The following is a 24,302-nucleotide window of genomic DNA, read 5'->3' on the forward strand; positions in this document are numbered from 1 at the left end:
TAGAGGCGTTTGTATCTAGAACATGCCACTATATTAGCATATTAGCTGTGTTTGAGCCAAAAATGCCTTGTAGAATCCGTTTCAACTTTTGTGTATGGATTATATAAGACATTTTTGAAAAGAATCGTCTTTAATAATCCAAACTAAAAATTTGTTGATTGGATTGTTTAAGGCAAGTTTGGTCAAAAATGCCTTCAAGAATTGGTTCTATACTTTTCCTATGAATTATTAAGGGTGTTTTTCTGTAAAAAAATGCCTTCAATATTCTCTCCAAAATTTTTTAAATAAATTGGTGAATGTTTTTTTACCCAGAAAATGTCTAGAATAATCAAAATCTCTGTAAAAACTCAAAAAAGACTAAAGGTAGGGATCGAATCTACCACATTATGGTTAACATCCATGCGATCCTAAAATTTTGATTAGATATTTCTTGAAGGCGTTTTGATAAAAAAAAAAAAAGGCCTTCAATAAGCCTGTGGAATTTTTTCGTGGAATTATTAAAGGTGTTTCTTGTAGAAAACATCTTCAATAATCACATATATCTTTTATGAGGGGATTATTGAAGGTGTTGTCTGCCAAAAATGCCTTCAGTAATTCCCTATCAATTTTTTTAATGGGATTATTCAAGCAATTTTCTACCAAAAACGCCTCTAGTATTCACTCAAATTTTTAATATAGGATTATTCATGGCATTTTAGTCAATAAATGTTGCTAATATCAAGTCTTGGGTAGCGTTTACAAGTAACAACGCCGTTATTTGAATATTTAGTGGCGTTTTGATAATAAACACTTTAAGTTTTATAAAAACATGGAAGCTAATGGCGTTTGTAAGTGAAACACCGCTACAAAACTGCCATTAATATTCTATTTTCTTGTAGTGGTGCGATATGATAGTTCCTGAATTGGGACAAAAATCACCGAATATGAAATATTTAACTATCACTAATTTTGAAGAGTTATTTGATGGTGGATATAATCTTTCAAGTTTGAGGGAACTAAGATTCCATGATCTACCTAAATTGCGGATGACATGGAAAGATCCCATCCAAGTTGTCAACTTTCAAAACCTCACTGGTTTGAGTGTCTTTAGATGCGGAAGGTTAAGATATATCTTATCACCTACCATCGTTCGGAATTTGCTACAATTAAGCTTTTTATGGATATATGAGTGTGAGGAATTGGAGCAAATTATTGAAAAAGATGGTCAAACTTCACCACAAGATCATCATCTCCAACCTATATGCTTCCCTAATCTGACTCATATATGGATTGACTCATGCAAAAACTTGAAAAGTTTCTTTCCGGTGAGTGTTGCTCATGGCCTTCCAAAACTGCAATCCTTAACTGTTCTGAACGTCTTCAAATTAGAACTAGTATTTGAACAATCAGGAGATGAGGCAAATGGTAGCGAGGAAAAAGAGAAAGTGATACAGCTACCTCAATTGGGCACCTTACGTCTTGAAAAGCTACCGAACCTTGTGAGCTTCAGCCCTGTGGGTTATCATTTTGTACTCTCATCTTTGGAAATTTTAACTATAAGAGGTTGTCCCAATATAACCACAAGCTTTAGTGTTGATTCAGAGCAATCTGGGCATGCCAAAACAGAGGTACGCTACGCTCCCCAACTCTCAATATAAAAGTATCAAAAGCTGCCCTGCCTTTTGTATAGATGAACTTGGATAAGCTTATGAACAGAGAGGTTCATCTGTTGTATACTTTTTAATACTTTTATTTCCTCTTTCAGCTTTATTGATTATGCAATATTAATCTCGTCAGTTCAAGGGAACTTGTTGTGGATTTCAATTGTAATTTGTCATCCATGTGTTTGTTTTAATTCCTAATGAAATTGAAAATGTAATTGGCTGGCAATATTAATTCCCAGTTCTATTCGGTGGCAATCTTTCTTATTGGGTTCATTCAATGGTCCTTGCTGCGTTATTATTTCAATTTACTGAATTATACATCCTTCTTGGTTTTCACATGCCATGCTTTAATTTGTTTTGCAGGCAATCCGATCAATTGATGAAAATATAGTGGAAGAGTCTACTAGAGCTCAACAAACAACATGGCCAATTGGTAGTGATATATGGTTTCAGAGGACCGAGATGAAGAAAAGAATGTCAGTATGAGAAGATGCCTGTGAATGAAGCAGTTGCTAATTTGCTGCAGCATATCACAAACCTTTGTCCCAACTTCACAGACTTGCAGCCAACTATTGCGATCATATTAGAATGCAAATTTCTATGAGGGTACATAAGACTGCATTCCTGTTTATTTATGCTTTTTTTTTTTATCAGCTAAAAGTTTATAGTTTGTTGTCCTTTCCACTAGCAGACCTGAAAACAAGGATCTTTTAAAACAGCAATGCGCACATTTTAATTATCTTAGTGTTTCTGTAAGTCACGTGAAAATTTGTCAATTCTGAATATCAGTTGAGTAGCATTTCTTCCTCCCTCTAGACATTAGACAAATCACATATTATTTTCTGGCATAAGAATTGCTATAAGAATTTCATGCATCGTAATTTCATTCAATTAAATCGGCATTTTTTTTTTTTGCAAAACAGCTAGTCAAAACTAAGTTTCCCTAGTTGATGTTCTAGAGGTTGCTTTATTTAAAGATGGCGGATCTTACTGAGTTAAATACTTATTGGAATACAAACAAATAAAAACAACTAAGTTGATGGAAAATGTTGGACTGAAATGGTATGTCTATATTTGTTAAGCTTATAAGCAGTCTAAGTGAGAATTAATCTTGATATTAGAAGTCAAAACTTAGAATCCCATATACATATATATTACTTTTTTTGGTGTAATTTTATCACTTTATTATATCTTTATGTAATTTTAATCATCTATGGATTAAAATAGAATATTTCATCCAAAATTTATTTTTTTTCTATGTTGTCGATATGGAAAATATTTATATTTTATTGTAAAAAAATTTCACATAGGATAATATAAACCTGGAAAAAAGATAAATAGGACTGTTTATTTTTTGTAAAAAAAAAATTGAATTTATAAAAACTTGGCAAACTTTTAAATTTATTTAGAAAACCAAAGTATATGTTTGAAATTTTATTTTAATTTTATAAGAGAACATAACTTGAAATTTTTATATGAGTTTTTATTCTTGATTATCAGCCTGAGCAAAGCTCTAACAGCAGCTTCTTCTGCTTAATTACATTAAAAATAGTTTTTAGTATTGTATGCTTAGTGGTGTTGTTGACATCAGAATTTGCTCTCTTTTAATTTATTTGAAAAACTAGGGAGGAATGCAAGCAATGGGAAAATTAATTAGATGAAAGGATTAGAATAAGATGATTAATAAAAAGTCATTTTTTTGACATCTAATTAAGTGTATGTAGTCTTATATTTTCCTTTATCATTGATGATTTAATTTTTAAATCAAATTTGATTTTTTTAATTTGATTTATCCAATTTTGAGTTTAGCTTCCACAACATATATATTTGAATAATCATATTTTTAAACTTATAAAAATTTAAATATAAGTTTAAATCTTTTTTTTTTCATTTTAATTTGGTTGATCAAACTTTAATTTTCTAAATAAGTTTATAAATTTTTCAAAATTTCTGAGTTTAAAATCTTTTTAACTAAAAACTAAATTGTCCTATTCTTTTGGATTTATGTTACCGTACATGAAATTTTTTAAAGAATAAAAATATAAATATTTTAATGTCAACATGACATAGAAGAAAAAAATTTTGGATAAAATATTCTATTTCCATTCATAAGTGACTAGAATTGTATAAAAAATTGAACTAGTGATAAAAGTACATGAAGAAAAGTAAATAGATAATATTAATGAATATTATCTCTACCTGCTTATTCCATCCTACATTTCTTCATGTTCTTTAAACTATATTTCTACAATATACAAGTAATATTTATAACAGCTTAAGCATAACTTCATATTTAAGCTTTTTCAATTTGACTAGGTTTCATCTTCTATGCAATGAATCCAACGTTTAAACATGAGTCCAGGATTCCTTGAGAACAGCTTAGTCTTCGTGTTAGCCCACCTCCTAATTACACCCAACATCATCAGGGACCAATTAGCTCTGTTTACATAGAATGATTGCTTTCCCACTTGCAATAACCAATTGACTAGAAGGACTTGTTGGAGTTGAAGCAATTTTTGGAGTGGCAACCACACTCTGCTCACTTCAGGGACTACCTTCTAAATGTGGCTCTTCCATCGTATTCAATCATTAACTTCCTTATCAGAAAACAAAACAATTAACTTTTTTTAGCCGCATCACCAAGAGAACATACAAACTCTAAATCAAGCTAATAAAAAATTTATCAACACAAAATTCCAACCAAAGCAATTGAACTTGACATTTGCCGTTGGTCATACCTCCAAAAGTTGTTTGTACATAGTACTTGCTTCCTTATCCTTGGGCTCAATTGCTAGAGTAATCTATTTCCATAATAAATTTGGAAGCTTTATTAAAATAATATTAAAATCACATGAAACGAACTAAAAAATCATAATTTTTGGCGTACAAGATATATTGCAAAACCATATTAAGCAAGCAAAAGGCCAAGATAAATGATGGCCTTGGAAACAAAATAAAATGATGCCAAGCGGAATTTGCACTAATTTTCTAAAATTCATCTTGGAGAAGCACCATGTTAGTACTAATGCCAAGCAAATTGTTACACATCACCAAGTGTTTAGGATATGAAATTCTTCTTTTCACATTCTTGGAAGATTTATTCATTTATGCGTACATAGATATTTTTGAAGAACATTTATAAAACTGATTTTTACTTACAATTAGCAGATGGATCCAAACCTTAATTGTTAATGGAACTAAAAAGCACAAGTCAAAAGAAACCTCACTTGTATTAGAAAATAACAACTAATTGCTTCCAGCCAAAAGCAATTTAGAAACTAAGGTACAACAAAAAGTTCATGACAGTTAAGCACATACTCAATATAAATTCACCCTTAAAAACATTAAGTCTCCACAAAGATTTCATCTTTAAACTTCTTTACATTTAAGCATGTGCATGTGTGTTCATGTATGATGACACTAACAACAATAATAACAATATAAACCACCAGAAAGGAGAGCTATAAAAACCTCTGAGGCTCAGACACTATAACCTTTGGACACATAGCTCTTGTCTTATGCTCAAGCTTGGACCTTGGTCCCTTAGAAGCCATTAGTTAATAGATGAATTGCAGGAAAAGGAAGACAAAGAACCAATAGATGAATTAGTTAAGTACTAGAAATAAAAGTTAAATTCAATAAAAAGCATAGACAATGAAAAACAAAAACTCACATTTGACAATGGTTCGTAAAATTGTATATTGGCTTGTTGCTAACACAAAATGATGTTAAATATATTAATTCAAATAGCCATGAGCTTAATTAGAAACAAAACAAAAGATTCTCAACTCACATATTAAAACAAACCTCAATAAGAACATAGTAAATTTAAATACGTTATTTATTGGCTTATAATAAACGAGTATTTTCACTTCCTTTGTACCATACTATATCTCAAATAAGATGATTTGGTGTTTCAACAAATTGAATCGACTTTCTAACTGGCTCTTGTTCATCACAAATCAAACGTTCATCACAAATCAAAGTTTAAAATTGCACAGAAAATATACTTGATGGAAAATTTAAAAAGCTAAAATGAATTTCAACTTTACCTTTACATCAAAACCTAGAAAAAAACATCAAAGTGCTGTCTGATTTGTTGAAAATTGAAGGAGACTGTAAATATAAAATACAAATTTGAGACATGGTGGACATTCTAAAAAGAGCATGATTCATCACATAGTATCAAAGAAATTAGAGATTTCATTTTCCTCGAAATTTTGCTTTTCTTTAAATTGTTCAGCCAATCAGTAAATGTCGTCACTATTAGCTTCGACAAATTCAAACATGTCTCTTTAATTATTCCTTTTTTCAATTTAAATGCCATACAAAAACTCATATTCTTAACAAAACTTTAAAAAAAAACAAAAAATAAAAAATTTCACCTGAAACTTCTATGGACAGGTATTGCTCAAGCATGGAAACGGACAGGCTGCCACGAGCCAAGTAAGCCATGGCTGTCAACCCATTATGCCCATCTTCGATCACCTATGCATCTCATTTCTTCTCCTTTAATGCTTGTGTGGCTTTAAAAAAGATTAATAGAAGATCAATTTGAAAATATATATAGTTTCATCTAAAGCTTTATTCTTTTTTGGGATAAGTTGTATTTTATTTATCCAAAGAAGCAATAAAATTGCTACACTACATACACTCCATATATACAATCAAATCATATTCTAACTATTATGCAATATAGCTTTATTTATAGTCCAAGCATCACACAAAATCTTGTTAACTGCTCATACACTTGTTCTTCTATTCCTTCTTTATTCTTGAATAATCTGTAATTCCTTTCTCTCCATATATAATATATATGAGCATTCCAAGTACTGCACAATACTACTGATATCAGTGCCTTGCCTTTTATCTTTGTCACTGCCCATTTCAATTCTTCAGTTTCACCTAAAGCTTCCTCAATTACTGGTTTTTGAGATGTTCTCAATCACGAATGATGTTGTAGCGTTGAACAATTGATGACAAAGGCCATCGGAGGAGGAATTGAGGATAGAGAAAAGAGATGAGGGTCTAATGGAGGGGGCGGGAAAAGGGAACTGTGAGTGAGGGAGATAAAACGTTTAAGAGAAGAGATAGGGATTTTATTCCAAAATGAAAATCACTAACGGAATACTGACAAAAATTTCATCGGTCTTTCAAATATCGATTTAAAAAATTAAAAATATAAAATTTTATTATTAATTTAATTTTTTTTTACATATAATTTTTTTACCTAAATTATTTCTCGACATTTGATATTCCATCTATAGAATGTGTCTACATTATTATCTACATAATTTTTTATCTGTAAGTACGGTGTTAAAATTTTATAGACATGCCAAAAATTTATTGGTGTCTATATTTTCCATTGATAATTCATTGGTATTTCGGTGGTAATAAATTAATAGTTTCATTTTTCAATTTCATTGATAATTCATCGATATTCTATTTGTAATTACAGATGAAAAAAGTTTGTTGATAAAATTCTATCAGTAATTAGCATATTTTTTATAATGTAATTAATGAACTATGAAATATTCTTCATAATCATTTGTTAAACTTAATAAACAAAAAACAAATCAATCATGTTCACAAATTGTTCGTAAAACATTATATTAGTTTTTACAAATAAATTGAATATGAACAAATTTTGTTATATTTGTGATATGTTCGCTTAATTAAAAAACCTTAAAATGTTATTTATAATCGTTTGTTAAAATTAATAAACAAATATAATTCGAATATATTCACAAATAGTTAGTCAAACGTTCTATCAATTTATCTCGTAATTTTATATATATTTATTATTAAATTAAATAATCTAATATGAAATTGCAATTATTGATAATTGATTGTGAAGAATATACCTTATAACAATTGAAGGTATTACAACCCAAATCTTTTAAAGTATTGGATAGATTTGATAATTTAAAACACAATATAGTAATACAATATGAAAATAATAAAAAAAAAAGTCATGAAAGTAACATGAGTTAAAATTTTAATAAAACTGTATATGGGTTTAACAAAAACTAAAAAAATATTTTTTTGTATTTTTCATGTTGATATAAAATGTAATATCTAATTTTTATGTAAAACATAATATTAATATACAAAGTGTTTTAGACGATATGATATAGAAATAGTTAGATGGATAATTGATAAATTAATCTTATATCACTTTTATCAAACTTTCTATTAGCATGAATGCTACAACGTATATACCAAATACATTAATTACTAGTTTATCTTGAGATATAAGTGAGTCAAAAAGTTTGTGATACAAAATTTGAGTTCTAATTGAAGTTAAAAAAATTTACTTTAAGTTAGATTGAGTTTTAGTTCAACTTTATTTCTTGTAAGTAATTAGCACAAAATTATATCATAGGATATCGAAAAGAAAAATAAATTCAATTAAATTTGCAATCAAACTATGTCCAAGTATTATAATACTCGAATTAAATATAATTTACTAATTAAAGTGATATTAAAAGATTAAACTTACTAAGAGTTTAACTGTAAAGTCTACTTTCATATTCAAACATGTTGTTAATTTATAAAAATATAATAATGTTTAATTTGATATTTAACTTAATTGACTCATACAATTTTTTAAAAAAATTTAAATTTTAAAATCTACATTTCACTTTTATTATTTTTAAATTGTGACTTCCTTTATATTAAATAATAAAATAATGTCAAAATAATTAATAAAAGTGAAATGTAGATTTTAAATTTTAAAATTTAAAATTTAACTTTATAAACTCTAGTTTCCTCTTTTGTACAAGTAATGGAGATAGAATCCGTTTCTGGTACGACAAGTGCATTGAGGAATACATTTTAAAAATTAAATTTCAAAGAATTTATTCTCTTGCTATCAACAAAGAGGCCCAATTAAAGAATTTGGAAATTGGATCGGTTCAAACTGGAGTTGGAGAATTCAGTTGCGTAGGAACCTGTTGAATTGGGAACTGGAATCATGGATCAAGCTAATGAACCTGTTAAACTCTGTGATTTTCTGCCCCACAGTTCACGATAGGATCATAGGGTAGCACACAGCAAATGGTGTTTTCAGCACCAAATCTTTCAGAGAAGTTCTGAACTCCACAACAGTTTCTAATTCAACCTACGAAAATACATTTGGAAGGGTGTCGCCCCACCCAAAGTAGAAATTTTTTGCTGGAAGACACTAAAAGGCGGTATCCCTGTCATTGATCTACTTCATAAAAGAAGATGCATGGTTAACGTGATAAACAAATGCTCATTCTACAAGGAACTAGAAACTATTGATCAGCTATTCGGCTCAGCTCTTTTGCACGTTAAATCTGGTTCAAATGCTGTCTTCAATGGAATATTAGCAGGTCTATTCCAGGTTCGATCAAATCCCTTTTTCTGTCTTGGAATAGTCTTGTTGCAAGTAGTAACCAGAAAGCTATTTGGGATACACTGTTCTATGCAATTCTATGGTCGATTTGGCTGGCTCGAAATGAGAAAATCTTCCAGCAAAAAACAGTTTCAATTGATCAAATTACCAGTTTAATATGGACTAGACTTGGTTGGTGGATCGAGGCAAAATATCCTAATCTGGATTTTTCAGACTTGAATTTCATGTACAACATTCAAGACTTAACCATTCCGCTGCACCGAAGATATCCAAGGAAGAACATTCATTGGTCACCGCCAACATCTGGTGTCTGGAAAATTAATGTTGATGGATCTGCTGCTGGTAAACCAGGTCCTGCAGGTTTTGGTGGAGTAATTAGTAATAGCAAAGGAGAAGTTCTGCTTATGTTGTCAAAAAGTATCGGCATTAAAAAAGACTCTAATCTTGCAGAGCTGATGGTAGTAATAGAAGCTCTTTCAATAGTGGTAAGTTCGAACATTGACTCTATTCTAGAATTGATCATCGAAAGCGACTCTCAAGTAGTCACAGCATGCATTAACAAAGTAAGCATTAATCTCTGGAATACGATGATCTTCACGACAAGTAGTATAATCTCTATTCTAGAGTGTGAAAAGTTTCTTTTGTCCATATCTACAGAGAGGCCAATCACTTTGCAGATTTGTTGGCCAAATTGGGTGTTTTTAGAAGAAATGATTTCGTAATATGATTTTAATTTTTGTCTATTAATAATAAATATCTTTTACTGTTTAAAAAAATTTTAAAATTTATCTTCCATTTTTGTTATTTGTAAATTGCGACTTCTTTTATATTTAAAAACGTAACAATGTCAAAATAATTAATTAAATCTTAAATTCAATTTATACCAACACATTAAAATTAAAATAGTTTTGCTAATTGCTGTTTAACTTTTCCGTCTAAAATTACTTGAATATTTGGCAAACTCAATTTTTTTTCCATTGACAACCAAGGATCATTGACTTTGTGATATAGATTAGGAGCTAATTTAGATTTCATCGTACCTCCAGTGCCATGAAATTTAACCCTCAAATTGAAACCAACTAAATTGGACACCCATTTGGAAGTTCTGATTTCAGTGCAGTAGTTGCATTCTCACCGTGCCAAGGCTCAGTGATCCACTGAAGGATAAATTCACTGATGGCTAACTAATGTTGGTTTTTTTCACTTTTACCCTTGAACCATGAGAAGCTTATAAGGGTCATTGGTCCTAATTCATTAAATAAATTTTTTTATTTAAGCATGTAAGTTCGGAAAGATTAGAAGACTTTTGTGATTATAAGGTTCCTCTTTTTTTTTTTTTTTGATTTTTTGTTTAAAATTATGAAATAATTTTGTTATTATTTAATTTAATATAACAAATAAATTTTACTATAATAAACTAATAAATAAATAGACTAATAAATAATAAATTATTATATAATAAATTAATAAATAAATAAATTTTAATATTATATAAAAATTTTTGGAGGTTATTTTATTAATTAACAAGTATCTACAAAAATAAATAAAAAATAAAAAATTGTTTGATATATTAATATTATTTTTTATTAATTTTTAATCATTTTTTAATAAAATTATTGATATAAAAATAATTTATTAATTTATAAATATTAAATAATTGACATATTTTAAATTAACATCTTTAATAGTCTTTTCTTCTTTCATTATAACTCAACTCATCATTATCAGTGTGTTAGCATCCAAACATATATTCTTACCATTAATTTTAATTTTATTACTACTATAACTAATTTTACCTTCATTATCATTTTTAATATTGTGGAAATTAATCTAACCACCCAATTAAATAGACACTAAAATTTGGTCAAATTCGAAATCTGCCTTAAGCCTTCCAAATTGATTTTTACGTTTTCAGCAATATCACTCTTCTTTTTCTCTATGATCAGTATGGACCCTTCTAGACGTAAACATCTGCAACTTACATAATGAAGGGTCTGATTTGGAGGACCCAACTTACAAAGGCAGGACAAAGCGTAGTCAGGTCCCAACAAATCCCATATGCAAAAGTTTGTTCCCAGTGCCTGCTTCTACCTGACCCATTCACCACCCAAACCAACGAAGAAAATATGAAAGCAAAAAAAAAAAAAAAAGGGAATTCCTTCAAAAAGCCCATAAGAAAACTATCAATCAACTAGCACATCAACACCAAAACTAACTTATACAACTTGGCCAAGATTTAGGTTGAGATGTGTTTTAGATTTTTATTCTCTTATTAGTGATATAAAACCTTGGTTGACATTTTTGTGTTTTAAAGATGATATAAAAATATCTTTGATCATGTATAATTTTATTGGATTATTTTTTTATAAATTGATAATAAATTTTTATATTTATGCAATTGAGTTTACATAATTATATAAAATTTTACATGTGTTAAATAATGATTATATTTTTAATAATTAATGATGTTTTATATCTCTAAAAAATTAGTTTAGAAGTATGCAGGTGTTTACATTAACTATATATGTCAATGTAATACCTTTTTTTTTATTTACAATTACATGGATACATGACATGTATATACAAAACTGTTAATGATGAAAAATTCTACAATCTATATACAAAATGATTATTACAAGAATACCGATAAGGAAAACTATAAAAAATGGGAAATTCAATTATTTTTTATAGTACATGACTTTTGAACCAATGATTCAATAACTCAAAGTCTAAGATTTGAATTTTTGGTTTTTTGTTTGTTTTCATGCTCAATCATATGGGGGAATTTTAACGATACAAAAGAAATGAGTACAAGAGATTTGATATCTTTTTTTAAGTATTTTATAGTTTCAAATTGAGATCAACATGTCCTCTTACTTCACCACCTTTACAATTGGCCAAGATTATTGCAATTGGTCGGTCAATTCAGTACAGATTTTGATGAAGTTCTTGATGACAATATACGTATGTAAAAAATAGAATTCAATTAATTCACCTAATTTTTTACCGATCAACGTTACCAGAAATGAAAATATTTTTTAAAAAATAAATTAAAGATTCCAACTACTACAAGTTACAACACAAAATCAATTTTCTTACCACTGAAGAAGAAGGTTATTGAAATGGTTGTAACCTTTGAATCAAACTAGGCAAAGCCAAATGGATTCAGATTCATGAGGCAAACTCAAATCTGACCTGAAAGCCAATCCAGGGTCCAACCGAGAACACTCTTTTTCAATGTTATACTCACGAGAACAAAATTTTATGACCATTATTGACACTGTCATTCCCTGAAAGTACTGCTGCACCAGGATGCCACCCTGGAGAACCACTGCAGGTCAATGGAACAGTGTTTTTTGTACTGACAATATCAATATTTTGAACAAATAAAGGTGTTCTAGAGATTGAATTTGGTGGTGACATAAGTTCAGCAGGAAATGGAATTGAAGAAGCAGAAGAAGAAGAAGAAGAAGATTGATTTGAAGGATGGAACTTTGGGATTGGCAAAGAAAGATATAATGATTTATGATGAATAATTGGTGGTGAAATAACAGATTATGGGGAAGGCAAAATTGTAGCAGCAGCAGCAGCTACAGTTGCATCTTTCTTTTGTTGTTCTTCTATTCTTATCTTCTCAAGCTGTGCCACACCAAGTCCTCTTTTTGGGACTTTTTTAGGCCTTTGCTTCTTGGAAGATCTATCAAGATTGCTTCCAATTCCACCACCACTGCTAGTATTACTATTGCTACACCTTTGGGTTTGATGTTCTTAAGCCATTGTTTTCACGAGCTTCCATATATATGTAAACACAAGCTTTCACAAGAAAAAATTGGAAGAAAAATCCAAGAATAAAAAGCTTTAGACTTAAATCTTTTAAACTTGTCAGAAATGGTGTTCAAGCATTTCACTATTTATATGTGCACTTTTATTGTGTGTTTCCATTCTTTTCAAGAAGAAAAAACTGATTAAAAGAGGGTTATGGAGAGAGGAAATCTTTGAAATCAAGGAACAAGGATTTTCGAATAAAAAAATTAAGGATAACAAGAGGAAAATCTAGAGAAAATATACAAGAAGTAGCAACAAAGTTTAGAAGAAGATGCCCAAAATCTCGCTGATATTGGAGGTCAAAAGAACAAACCCATGAGCCTAGCCAAGTTTTCAGCCAAAATAATGAAAGAGAGTGGAAAGAGAAGATCACTGTATCTGAGAGGATTCAGATTTTCTCTCAAAGGCCTTGTTTGTCTGAGGTATCAAAAAAAAAAAATGATATACCAAAGTTGTACAATTTTTTTTTTTTTCCAAAATTCAAAACCATGCAAATCTTTAACTTTGCTATGAATCTATTTGTCTCTCATTTCTCGACCAAGTCCTCCTCCACACTTCCTCTGTTCATTCCTAGAGTCTCCAAGACCCTCTCTTTCAGCTTTTTGTTTTTTCTTTTATTTTTTTCTCTCTCAATTTATGTTTTCAAAGTTCTAAAAGAAGCTGAGTTCCTAAGGTCACCTTAGCTTTGTTTTGTTTCCATTTCGGGGTATCTTTTGCTGGGTTTGCGACTTTTGGACCTAAATGCGGGACATTCACTTTGTTCTCCAACACATGCATGGAATTCAACAACATAGTTTATGCCTTTCAAGTACACTAGCAGAGACAGATGGTTATACAAGCCTGAAAGCTCTTTGAACCCTTAAAATTTAAAAAACCCCAGTAACATGAGGCAGAGATGAATGGTTATACAAGTCAAAAGGGGTCTTTGTCTCATCCCAAATTTTAAGAATAACCAAGAATCAAATAATCTATAAGTTCCACTCTTCATATGAATACTTTATATCTAGTTCACTCAGTTAAATTAGCTAATAATATTTTGAAATCCGAATGGCTTATTTGTGGAAGAACAATAAAGAGATATTGTAAAGACGTTTTTTGGGCAGTTAAAATCTATGCATGTTTATGCTTATGGGTGCGAACCTATCTTATGCAATAGTTTAAGAAAGATTAAAATCATATTATTTTTTTTGTTTATTTGTTATACCAATCAATTATTACTTACAAACCCTTAAAATCAAAAGCTTTGTTATAATAATTAGCAAGTGTATACTTGTTACAATCATAATTATATTCATTCAACAAAAGTCAAATAGACTTTCTAGTTTCTTCATAAGACTCCAAATCTATAATTAAGTATCAAACTTTTTTTTCTTTTTAATCAACCGCAACTTCTCTCCATGTAATTTTCATTTTTAATTTTATTTTAGATTTTTTCTCTTGTTATAACGCATTTTTTTTATTTAAGACAAAAGTTAGATTTGAATAACCTTTTAAAAGGTTAAAATTTTAATTACTTCTAATCTCAAAGTTTTAATTTTATTCTTTTAATGGTATATTTTTATTTTTCCTGTTTTGATAAAAAAAAAAGTTTTTTGGCAATTGGTTTTTTTTTTTAAAACCATTCACAATTTTAAGTAAAATGATTTATTTGATGTATTATGTTTCTTTATACAAATTGATAAAATTTATAATTTTGTAAGTTAGGTTTAGTATATTTCTATTTATATTGATAATATATATGGTAGGTTACTTGCGAAGAAAAAAATTAAAATTCATGTAATATTTTATGACAAAAAGGACAAAAAAGCCTCCGAACTAAATTCAATAATCATCTAAGTCTTTTTTTTTAATCTATTAAACCTTTAAACATTTATTTTCATTAATTGAACTCCTATTAGAGAAAAATGGTTAACTTTTTTTGTCTAATTGAGGGCTTAATTAAGTGAAAATATATCTATAAGGATTCAACTAAGTGAAAACAAATGTTTAAAGATTCAATTAGTTTGAAATAAAAGATTTAGGGCTTGATTAATTGCATTAAAATATGAAAAGCTTAATTGATAAATGATTTTTTGTTTGAGGGATTTTTTTACCCTTAAGCCAATATTAATTGACTCTCTCAAAATTAAATATCAAGATCCACCACTATACACTGACCAATTGCATTTTACTTCTTTGAGAGTTTGGTTGTCAACATTTTAGTTATATTCCCAATCAAGAATGCATTTCATATTTGAATAATGAATCAAATTTTATTTAATTATATAATTAATTTAAAACTCAACAATTTGATCCAAATTAACCTAAATTTGATGATCCAAACTTAGAAAACATCAATATCAAATTTAAAAAATTTTGAATTCAAAATAGTTTTTTTTTTTTTTAATTTGAAATAACTCAATTTGTCCAATTGTCATCTTCTTAAAGTATTAAGTTTAAGTTAGGAATACAATAAATATAGAGAGATTGGATTGTTTCAATCTTCAATTTCCTTTTCCTACTAAGGATGTTGTTGGCATTTGGATTACTAAAAGTGGAGATGGAATTGATTGATTGGTTTTTCTTAAGTTAGGCATAAATTTTCTTAATTTGAATGATGGTTTGCTTTTTATTAGGTCTTTGAAATTACTTTTAATCTTTACTTTTACTTTCTAATTTGGAGCAAAATGGAAGAATCAACCATAAATTAATTATAACAAATAAACTTTAAGTTTTCAGTAATTCTTTTTAATTTTCATATGTTTCCTTTTAGTTACTTCTATAAACTTAAAAATTCTTTTTATTTTAATTGTAAAATAAGAAAAAAAGATTAAATAGATATTTAATTTGAAAATTTAAGATGTAAATTGTATATTATTTTATTTAAATATTAATTTTTTATTGTTCTAAGTAACATATGTGTAATTAACTCAATGCAAATATAAAAGTTCCTAATCAAATCAAGCCATATGAAATTTCTTGCCTTAATATTAAGTATTAGCCCACCTTAATTTTCAAACTTTTAACGCCTTTATCTTGAGTTATAACACATGTAATTTTGATCAATATAAAATAAATTATTATTTTATTTTAATCTTTACACACATCAAATATAAAATAAGATAATATTATTTAATCTAATTCTATTGTAATATCATTTTATCATATCTTATCATAATTTTATATAATAAACACATTAAATCTTATAATTTAAATATTATACGAGGCAAAGAGCAGTAACATAAAAATATAGAACTGAGAAATGCTTCTTTATCCTTCTCTCTCTCTAAAAGTATGGAATTAATTTTTGGATGAAATAACAATATGGACAATATTTCTAAACCCTAAACAGCAATCCCAAAGCTCAGTTTGTGGGTTTTAGACGGGAGAGAATAACGGGGACCAATTATAACCTCAGTCTTAGCCCCAGCCGTCGATAGATAGAGACAAACAAAAGAGTTTTGAGTTTAGGGAAAAGACAGAGAGGGCTTTGCCCAACCAAAGACGACGATTCAAATAGCACCAGAGGGCTCTTTATTCTTCCTCTTTCTCTTGATTCTCACCTCTCACGCATCTAATCACCCTTCCAATTGGCTATTGTTCCACGTGGCACAACTCTATTCGTTGCATTGCATCACTCTGTCGTTATGTCTCTCACTTTTGTTCTCTTTATTGCTGGGCGACATCCTTTCTGTGACGGTCATGGACATATGGAAGTGTTTCTGATAATTTTAAATACATCGACATTTAGAAAAGAGTAAATTTTATCTTTGGTTACTGAATTAAGCTTTTATTTTTATTTGGATCACTTAATTTTAATTTGTATCAACAAAATCATTAAAACTTATTAAATGTAACAAATATGGCCACTTTAACTATTTTTATCCAAATTACTAATAAAAAAGTGATATGACCTCCACATTTTATGCCACATAAGTTTAAATTTTTTTTTTTCATTTCTTTTCTTTCCTTCCCTTAAATGTCACTCTTTCTCCGTTTAATTGTTCAGCCTCCATCTGCAGCCACCCAAAACTAACATTCCACCACCTCGTAAACGAGCCTAAAGTCGACTTTTGAGCCCAGCAGAGTTACTGTTACCAGGCTAGAGGCAGAACCACCCCAGCAAAGCCAAAAAAAAATCTCCTCCTTTGTTTGTCTCCAGTTGGTGCCCCTAAATAGAAGAAAGAATGTTTTAGATTGTTTCTATAACAGAATGTTTTAAAAATTGTTTCTTTGCTGGCTATATTTCTTGATTTTAACTTTATCAATGATAAAAAAGAAGAAAAGAAAGGTGCCCTTGTTTTAGCTACTCATAAATTATTACAACACTAATTCTACTAGATTTTATTTCAAGACTAATGTCTAATGGTATACATTTGTTTATTGAATGTGGGTGGAATTATGAGTGTTCGTGGGGGATTTCTCCTTTTTAACTTGATAATAATTTTCCCTTTTCTGATTTGGAAATGGGAAAATGAATTATAGTTGTCTAAATGGTGGTAGAAGGCTGAACAGATGGTAGTAGATCTTATTTTCAGGTTAGATCTAGGATACTTTAGAAAGTTTAAGGAGGAAATGAGCCAAGAAAAGAATGAGGAGGCTGAAATTAGCAAACAATTAAATTCTGATGAAGATCACATGCCGACAAATGACGATTGATGGCAGAGAGAGCCACGATACAGCGTCGAAAATTGAGTTTTGAATGGTGGCTGGCCAGTGTTGAAATTCTTTAGGAGAAAAGAGAGAGGGGGAGGGAGAGAAAAGAAATGAAAAAAATAATAATTTAGGCTTAGCTTATGTGACTGTTTATGTGGCATATGACATAACAGTCACATCATTTTTCTGTTAATAATTGGGATTAAAAAGTTAAGTGATTAATTATATTTGTTACATTTAGCAAATTTTAATGATTTCGTTGGTACAAATTAAAGTTGAGTGATTTAGATGAAAATAAAGATACAGTTTAATAATTCGGTGGTAATTTGTCGATATTCCGTAAGTAATTCATCAATATTTGGTTGATAATCAATCAATAAGGTTGATTTTCTTTGTCAACTTTGTCAGTATTTCGTTGATATTTCATTGATATTCCATTAATATTTTATCAACAATTTTTTATGTCCATCATTAAAAGCAAAAATTCTGTCATTGAAATCCATCAGTAAACTTCAAATTTTATCTGTAATTTGATTAATTTCATCTATAATTATTTAAGAAATTATTAAATTAAAAATAAAACATGTATAATTATTTTAAAAGTCTATTATTTATCTATTATTCATTAAATGATCAAATCCACATCATAAAGTTTGTTTATTATTCATTAAATGATCAAATTCACATCATAAAGTTTAAATCCACAAAAATTCTAAAACAATCCAAATTATAAATTTAAAATCCGTTAAATATAGTATTGAAATCCATAAAATCCATAAAATTCATAATACAAGTCTTGAATAATATAGTATTGAACTTCATCAATTACATCATTTACATCATTTGATCCATGAAACATCTAAGCTCACTCCTCAAAAAAATCATCACCATCTTCTTGCATGTTGCTTTACCAATTGTTATTGAAGACATTGATTGCTTGAAAACTTGTCTCACGCCAGAGATGCAACCGATTCAGTATTGCCACACACCTAAAAAATGCATTAATGGAGAAAAAAAAAATATGAAGTATAATATTACATCCCTCTACCCATCCGTCTTTTAGTATCAATAGCAGTTTAGAACAGACAAGCTAATAACATCTCACCGCTGTGGCATTTTTTGGCTGGTACTTATCAGTCCATAAGCTATTATAGAGCTGGATACTGCAACCAAGATAACATGGCACAAACCTACAACCAGTAATATAATGAAAAGGATCTTGCTTAGCATAATGGCAAACTTACATACGCAAAGGCAGAATCCATTATAGCAAGCAGCATTTTTTTTTTATAAATAAACTAAATTATTATTAGTATGGCTAATAGTTGCAGGAGTTTGTAACATTGACTATGACCATAAAACCAAGGCTTTAACAAGTTAGTGGGTACTAACTGGACTGGTTCCATTTGGTTAGCAAGTTTCCTCATTATTAAGGTGCAAATCCTATTTCTAACATAAATCTATTCTGCAATCTTTGAATTGAATAGTTGCAGAAACTACAGTAGCAAACGAGATTCTTTTAGTGCACACATAAAGTAGTTGTAATAAGAGATATATTAAGATAATCCTAAATCAACATATCAGAAAAGGAAGTTTAAAAGAAGGGCACAAAAGTTTTAATTCACAAAACTCCAAACTTTCTTTAAGTAGTCAACTTGGTTGTTCAGACTCTGAATTTTCCACATTATCAGCCTGCATAGAAAGGACAGCAACTTCAACTACTTGACCGTCCTGGCAATAACAAAATTATAGTGACAAATAAATCAAAGAACATTTAAAGTTACGATTAATCTTAAAAATCCTAATAAAAATTAACTATTAATTAAAAAAAAAAAAACCAAAATGCACGGCAGCCACAGATTTTGCAAAGCAAAGCAAAAAAACAAAGAAGCCGACGGGCTATACCTGTTGTAAGAGCCAACGCCAGACGACGGACGACATCATCGGACGAGGAAAGGAACCAACCGGACGACTGACGACGATCGACAGCACCGGAAAAGCCGATCAACGGCGTGGCGGTGAGGGGAGAATGGCAGAGATAAGTCGCGCAGAGAAAGGTGAAAAGGAGGGTTTAGGGATTTCAATGCAGGGGAGAAAATAAGAAAGGATTTAAGGATTTCATTTTTATCCACCTTACCGACAGAAGTTCTATAGGTAAATTAATTCTTTTTTTTTTTAAATTTGATTTAATTTAATTTTTTCCATAATAATTTATCAATGAAATAATCTGTCTGTATTACCTTTACTGATAGATTATTCTATCAGTATTTCTCGCACTAAATTTTTTTTCTCACTAATAATTTATTAATGAAATACTAATGAAATAATTTTCGTCAATAAATTTTTTTGATATTCTGTTGACAAATATTGAATTAATTTATAATTATGTTCTGTTAATAATTCATCGGTGATTCATTAATAATTATTGATAAAAATTTTTCATGAGCAAATTTTTGATTATGTTAATCATCTTAAGATTCTTGATAAAATAACTAAGGGGACTCATGACATCAATCAAAATTGTAATTTCATTATCAATCAAAATTGTAATTTCATTGAAAAAATTTTTAGATTCTTTGTCAAAAAGATATTAAAATGATAATTAATTTTTTATATATATGTAGAATTTAATATTTTTAACTTTTATGTAAATGATTTTACTATATATAAATAAAATGAAAATCACTAGATTGATCGAAAATTTAAAGACTAAATTATGTAAAAAATAAAAAATAAAAACAGAAGCTCTAAATGAAATTCATTTAATAGTTGATGAATGGTGAAAATTTTAATATTTTTTAGTTAAAGCGCCCATTGAAAACAACCTAGAGACCTGGCAATAGGCCTACCAATGGATTATCAAAAAAACCTAACCAAGGAAACCCACTCGCTTATTTACAAATGATCGAATAGGAGACACGTAGTATAACCTCAGTACAAAATTAGACTGATCAATTCTCAGATATACAAATAAGCTGTGGTACCATTTACAAACAGATTGAGATCATCACTCTCATGAGTTTCCCATTGCCGAAGCTTCAATGGTGCCTTGAGTCTGGAATGCAAACTAATTCTACATTGGACACTGATTTTCACCTTTTCTGGAATGTAACTATACCAATTCTCTTTGTTACTCATTTCTGCGGATTAAAATGTATGCAAATTCCAGTTTCACTTTTCAATTTCCCTTCCTCTAGACCAAGTCGTTAATATTCAAACTTTTGAGCTTAGGAGAATGTATTATGAAGACTTAATTTTTGGTTTTCTTGCTCTTTCAGAGAAGAGCTTAATTCTGGATTCAACCCATCTTTTAATTGCAGATGCCAAAAGTAATGTCCAATATTCATTCTTATGTACAAGCATTGAATTGTTTCCTGATTTGCAATGGCTTGCATATACTATGAGAGAAATTGTTGACATGTTTCATGTTGCAAATATTTCACCACCATCCAAATCCATTTCAAAACAATTCTCAGATGTAAGCCATTGTTCCTAAGGCCATAGCCTCCCGCTTTTAGAAAGTTGGCCCAGCGATGGCAAAATCTTTGCAATATTTTGCTAGAAATAACATGGGCGTAGGCACTTGGAGAAAGCTGCTATTTCATTGTTGCTAAGGCCATTAGCAAGATCTTCGGGAAGGTCTTGGAATGGTTATTATTTTCATAAGTAATGCTTTCAGTGTTAGCAGTTTTATTGGAATGGTTATGATTCAAATTAAAAGAATCAGGTTATAATAGACTGTATAAAACAAGGAATAGATGACATACCACCTTCAAATAAACTACACCATATTTTCCATTGGAAAGAAAGAATCTGGATTTAATAAAGTTGAGTCTTATACTTTTTTAATAAACTACACTATTTATTTTTTCACTTTAAAAATTTTTACTGGATTTAATAAAGTTGAGTCTTATACTTTTTTAATTAAAAATAAAAATATTTTATCTAATTTTTCTAACTAATTATTTAGTAACATGTCTTTTTTTAGCATTAAAATTACAAATTCATTAATATAATTCATAAGAACAATTTTTATGTAAAGGGTGGTGAATTTTTCTTTTGAATAAATTTTAATATGTAATTATATTAAAACTTAAGAACCTATTATTCTCTTTATGTCTTTTATATATATATATATATATATATATATTTATGTATATGACATATTTTGATTAAAAGATTCATAAATAATATTTAGCTTAAATGTCATAGAGCAAAACCACTTAAATATAATTAATATAAGTCAATTTTAAAGAGTTTTGGTCTAATGATATTTTTGTAATAATTGGCATGATTGAATTTTTTTGAATTCAACTCCTCAAAAATAAGTTTTTTTAAGAAATATAGATTTTAATGCAATTATAAATTATAAGAATTTATAATGTATCTTATTACTTAGATTAACAGTACAATATGTGAGTACATAAGATTTTCACTAATATTTTTTACATTTAATTTTGTTTTTGTATTTATCAACATATAATTTGTATTGTTTATAATAATAACAAGATATTATCATATTTTTAGATAAATAAATCACATCATTTATCAAAAAAATAAAATTAAAATAAATTAAAATCGTGATACAAATAATATTTTTTTCATCATCAAATAACTAAAAGAACAATAAAACTAGCATTTATATTTAAATTATTAAGGTAAAGGGAGCAATTTAATGCACTTTTACTATTGAGATTTTTCATATTTATATTTAAAATTCAAGTACAAAATTAAAAAAATAAATATTAATGATACAATATAAATTCGTATTATTAATAAAATTTTATAAATTCTAATACTATCTAATTATAAAATTAATTGCACAAAGCACGAATATAAAAAATGAATAAAATATAGAAATTTATTGTGCATAATGACATAATAAAGAGGTAAATCCAACGTCATAAAACAAAAATTAATTAAGTACTGCTATAGTTTGTACGAATTAATAAAGTCTACAGCAACAAGTCGAACAAACTCATTAGAATTTTAAATGCCGAGGAGAGAGAAGGCAGCAAAATTTAAAAATATAAATATAACATTTTGATATATAGAATTGGAGTGAATTAAAAATATAAATTTCCGTGTTTTCTGTTAATTGTTTGACAAAAGTAAAGAAGAAAAGCACGCATGAAGATGTTACTTCCAATTAATTTTGCCCAACTGCCACGTAGAGTGAGAGGTAATAAATGAAGAAACAAGAGAGGACGGTGAGTCGCTATGTTCATTTATTAGGATATTCAAAGTGTTGTGTTACTTGAAGCAAACACATTTATTACGTTTTTTACATAAAAAAACATAATTATTAATATTAAAAATTATATTTTTACATAAAAATATAGTTAAAATATTTTATTATAATTATGTTATTTATTATTATGTTTTTATATTTAAAAATATTGTTCATATTAAAAAATATTATATTTATTTTATTATTTTTTAAACAATTAATTACGTTTCATATGTAAAAATATAATATTTAAAAAAATAAAAAATTATCATTTATCAATGATTACATTTTTATATCAAGAAACATAATTATTAATATACACAACATTTTGTATTTATCAAATACTATATTTTTTAACATAAAAAAATGTAATTAAAAGTATCATAATTATTATATTATAATATTATATTAAAAGAAAAATTCACTACCCTTTACATAAAAATTGTTCTTATAAAAAATAATGTTTTAAACTATATATGTTACTCGATTCATGTAAGCATATACAGGTATGTATGTGCTTGACATTTAATTGTTCTTGCACCAAACCCCAGCTTACTTGTAATGCAAATTATTCAGATAGGAAAATAAAAACCCTTTATAGCAATTGTTTTCTTATATTTGAGAAAACCCTGTGATGCTGCAATTAACTTTGAAAAAGAATGGGACTATTGCTGTTGACATCAATTTTGTCCCCAAAAATAAAAATAATAATATTATACGAAATACAAAAAAATAAATACCAAAAAAATAATACAAAACAAAAAAATACAAAAAAAAAGAAGAACAGCAGAAAAACAAAAAAAAATAATCGAGGATGGCAGTGGTGCCATCCCCGGCACCACTGCCACCAAGCCCACCACCCATCCCATACCCTGTTCATTTTACCCTACTACCAGAAAATACAGAAGAAATAAAAAGGCATGGGGCTCGTGTTTACATCCCGTGACCGAGCCCCATGCCTTTCCCTCCAAACGCGTATGGCTGGAGCTCTATAAATAGAGCTCCTAGCGAAGCCAAAACAGAGAAGAAGAAGGAGGGGGAGATTTTGTCAAAAAAAGAGAAAGAAAACCACAAAAAAAAAATCAAACAGTCCTCCCCGCAGGGAGGAACCTAACGCCGAGAGCCCCTGCACAAAGAAAAATCAAAATCAGTTCAAAAAAAAATAAAACCAGAATACAAAAGAAAAAGAGATCTGACTGAAACTTCACTAGCAGATCTAGGGAAGTGGGGACGCTTTTTGGTGAAAAGGACCCCAAATCTGAACTCAGGAGGTCGAGGGGAACGTTTTGGTATTTTCTGAGAATTTTTCGACCACCGTCAACGGCGGTCGGTGACAGACAAACAGCGGTGGTAACGGCGTCTGAACGGTCGGCCGACCATCTGCGTCTGGTCGGAGAGAGAAAAAAAACAAGAGAGAAAAGGAGTTTTTTTCTGAAGAGTGAAAGGAATAAGGGAAAATTTTTTTTTAACTTTTATATAAACTGTCAATAGCCAAAACGACGTTGTTTCAATAAACGCCCAAAATGACGTCGTTTAAACCAAAGAGGATCCGCCTGTCGACCCGAACCCGACCCAGGGTCCGCGCAAC

General features: G+C 28.9%; 1 protein-coding gene and 1 long non-coding RNA gene across 2 annotated transcripts; one reads left to right on the forward strand and one right to left on the reverse strand.

Annotated features, from left to right (window-relative positions):
* The first annotated feature begins 996 nt into the window (after positions 1-996).
* Positions 997-2,424, forward strand: LOC149514615 (disease resistance protein RPS2-like). The gene is made up of 2 exons (XM_089744506.1): positions 997-1,607; positions 2,007-2,424. The coding sequence occupies exons 1-2, from the start codon at positions 1,026-1,028 to the stop codon at positions 2,127-2,129; spliced, it is 705 nt and encodes a 234-aa protein (XP_089600632.1). The 5' UTR covers positions 997-1,025; the 3' UTR covers positions 2,130-2,424.
* A 15,856-nt stretch (positions 2,425-18,280) lies between these two features.
* On the reverse strand, positions 18,281-19,765 carry LOC149514616 (uncharacterized). The gene is made up of 3 exons (XR_016328145.1): positions 19,390-19,765; positions 18,590-18,674; positions 18,281-18,473 (listed from the first exon to the last, which is right to left on the reverse strand). It is a non-coding gene; the product is annotated as an uncharacterized LOC149514616 (long non-coding RNA).
* Between the last annotated feature and the right edge of the window lie 4,537 nt (positions 19,766-24,302).

This window comes from Durio zibethinus, chromosome 15, assembly GCF_047325235.1.
Source record: "Durio zibethinus cultivar Kanyao isolate XHJ-2024 chromosome 15, ASM4732523v1, whole genome shotgun sequence".
NCBI classification, from domain to species: domain Eukaryota; kingdom Viridiplantae; phylum Streptophyta; class Magnoliopsida; order Malvales; family Malvaceae; genus Durio; species Durio zibethinus.

Bases quoted from the DNA above. Each gene is read 5' to 3' on its own strand.
- LOC149514615 (XM_089744506.1), top strand. From the start codon at position 1,026: ATGACATGGAAAGATCCCATCCAAGTTGTCAACTTTCAAAACCTCACT. The intron at 1,608-2,006 runs GTACGCTACGCT...TTTGTTTTGCAG, and splicing joins CTGGGCATGCCAAAACAGAG to GCAATCCGATCAATTGATGA.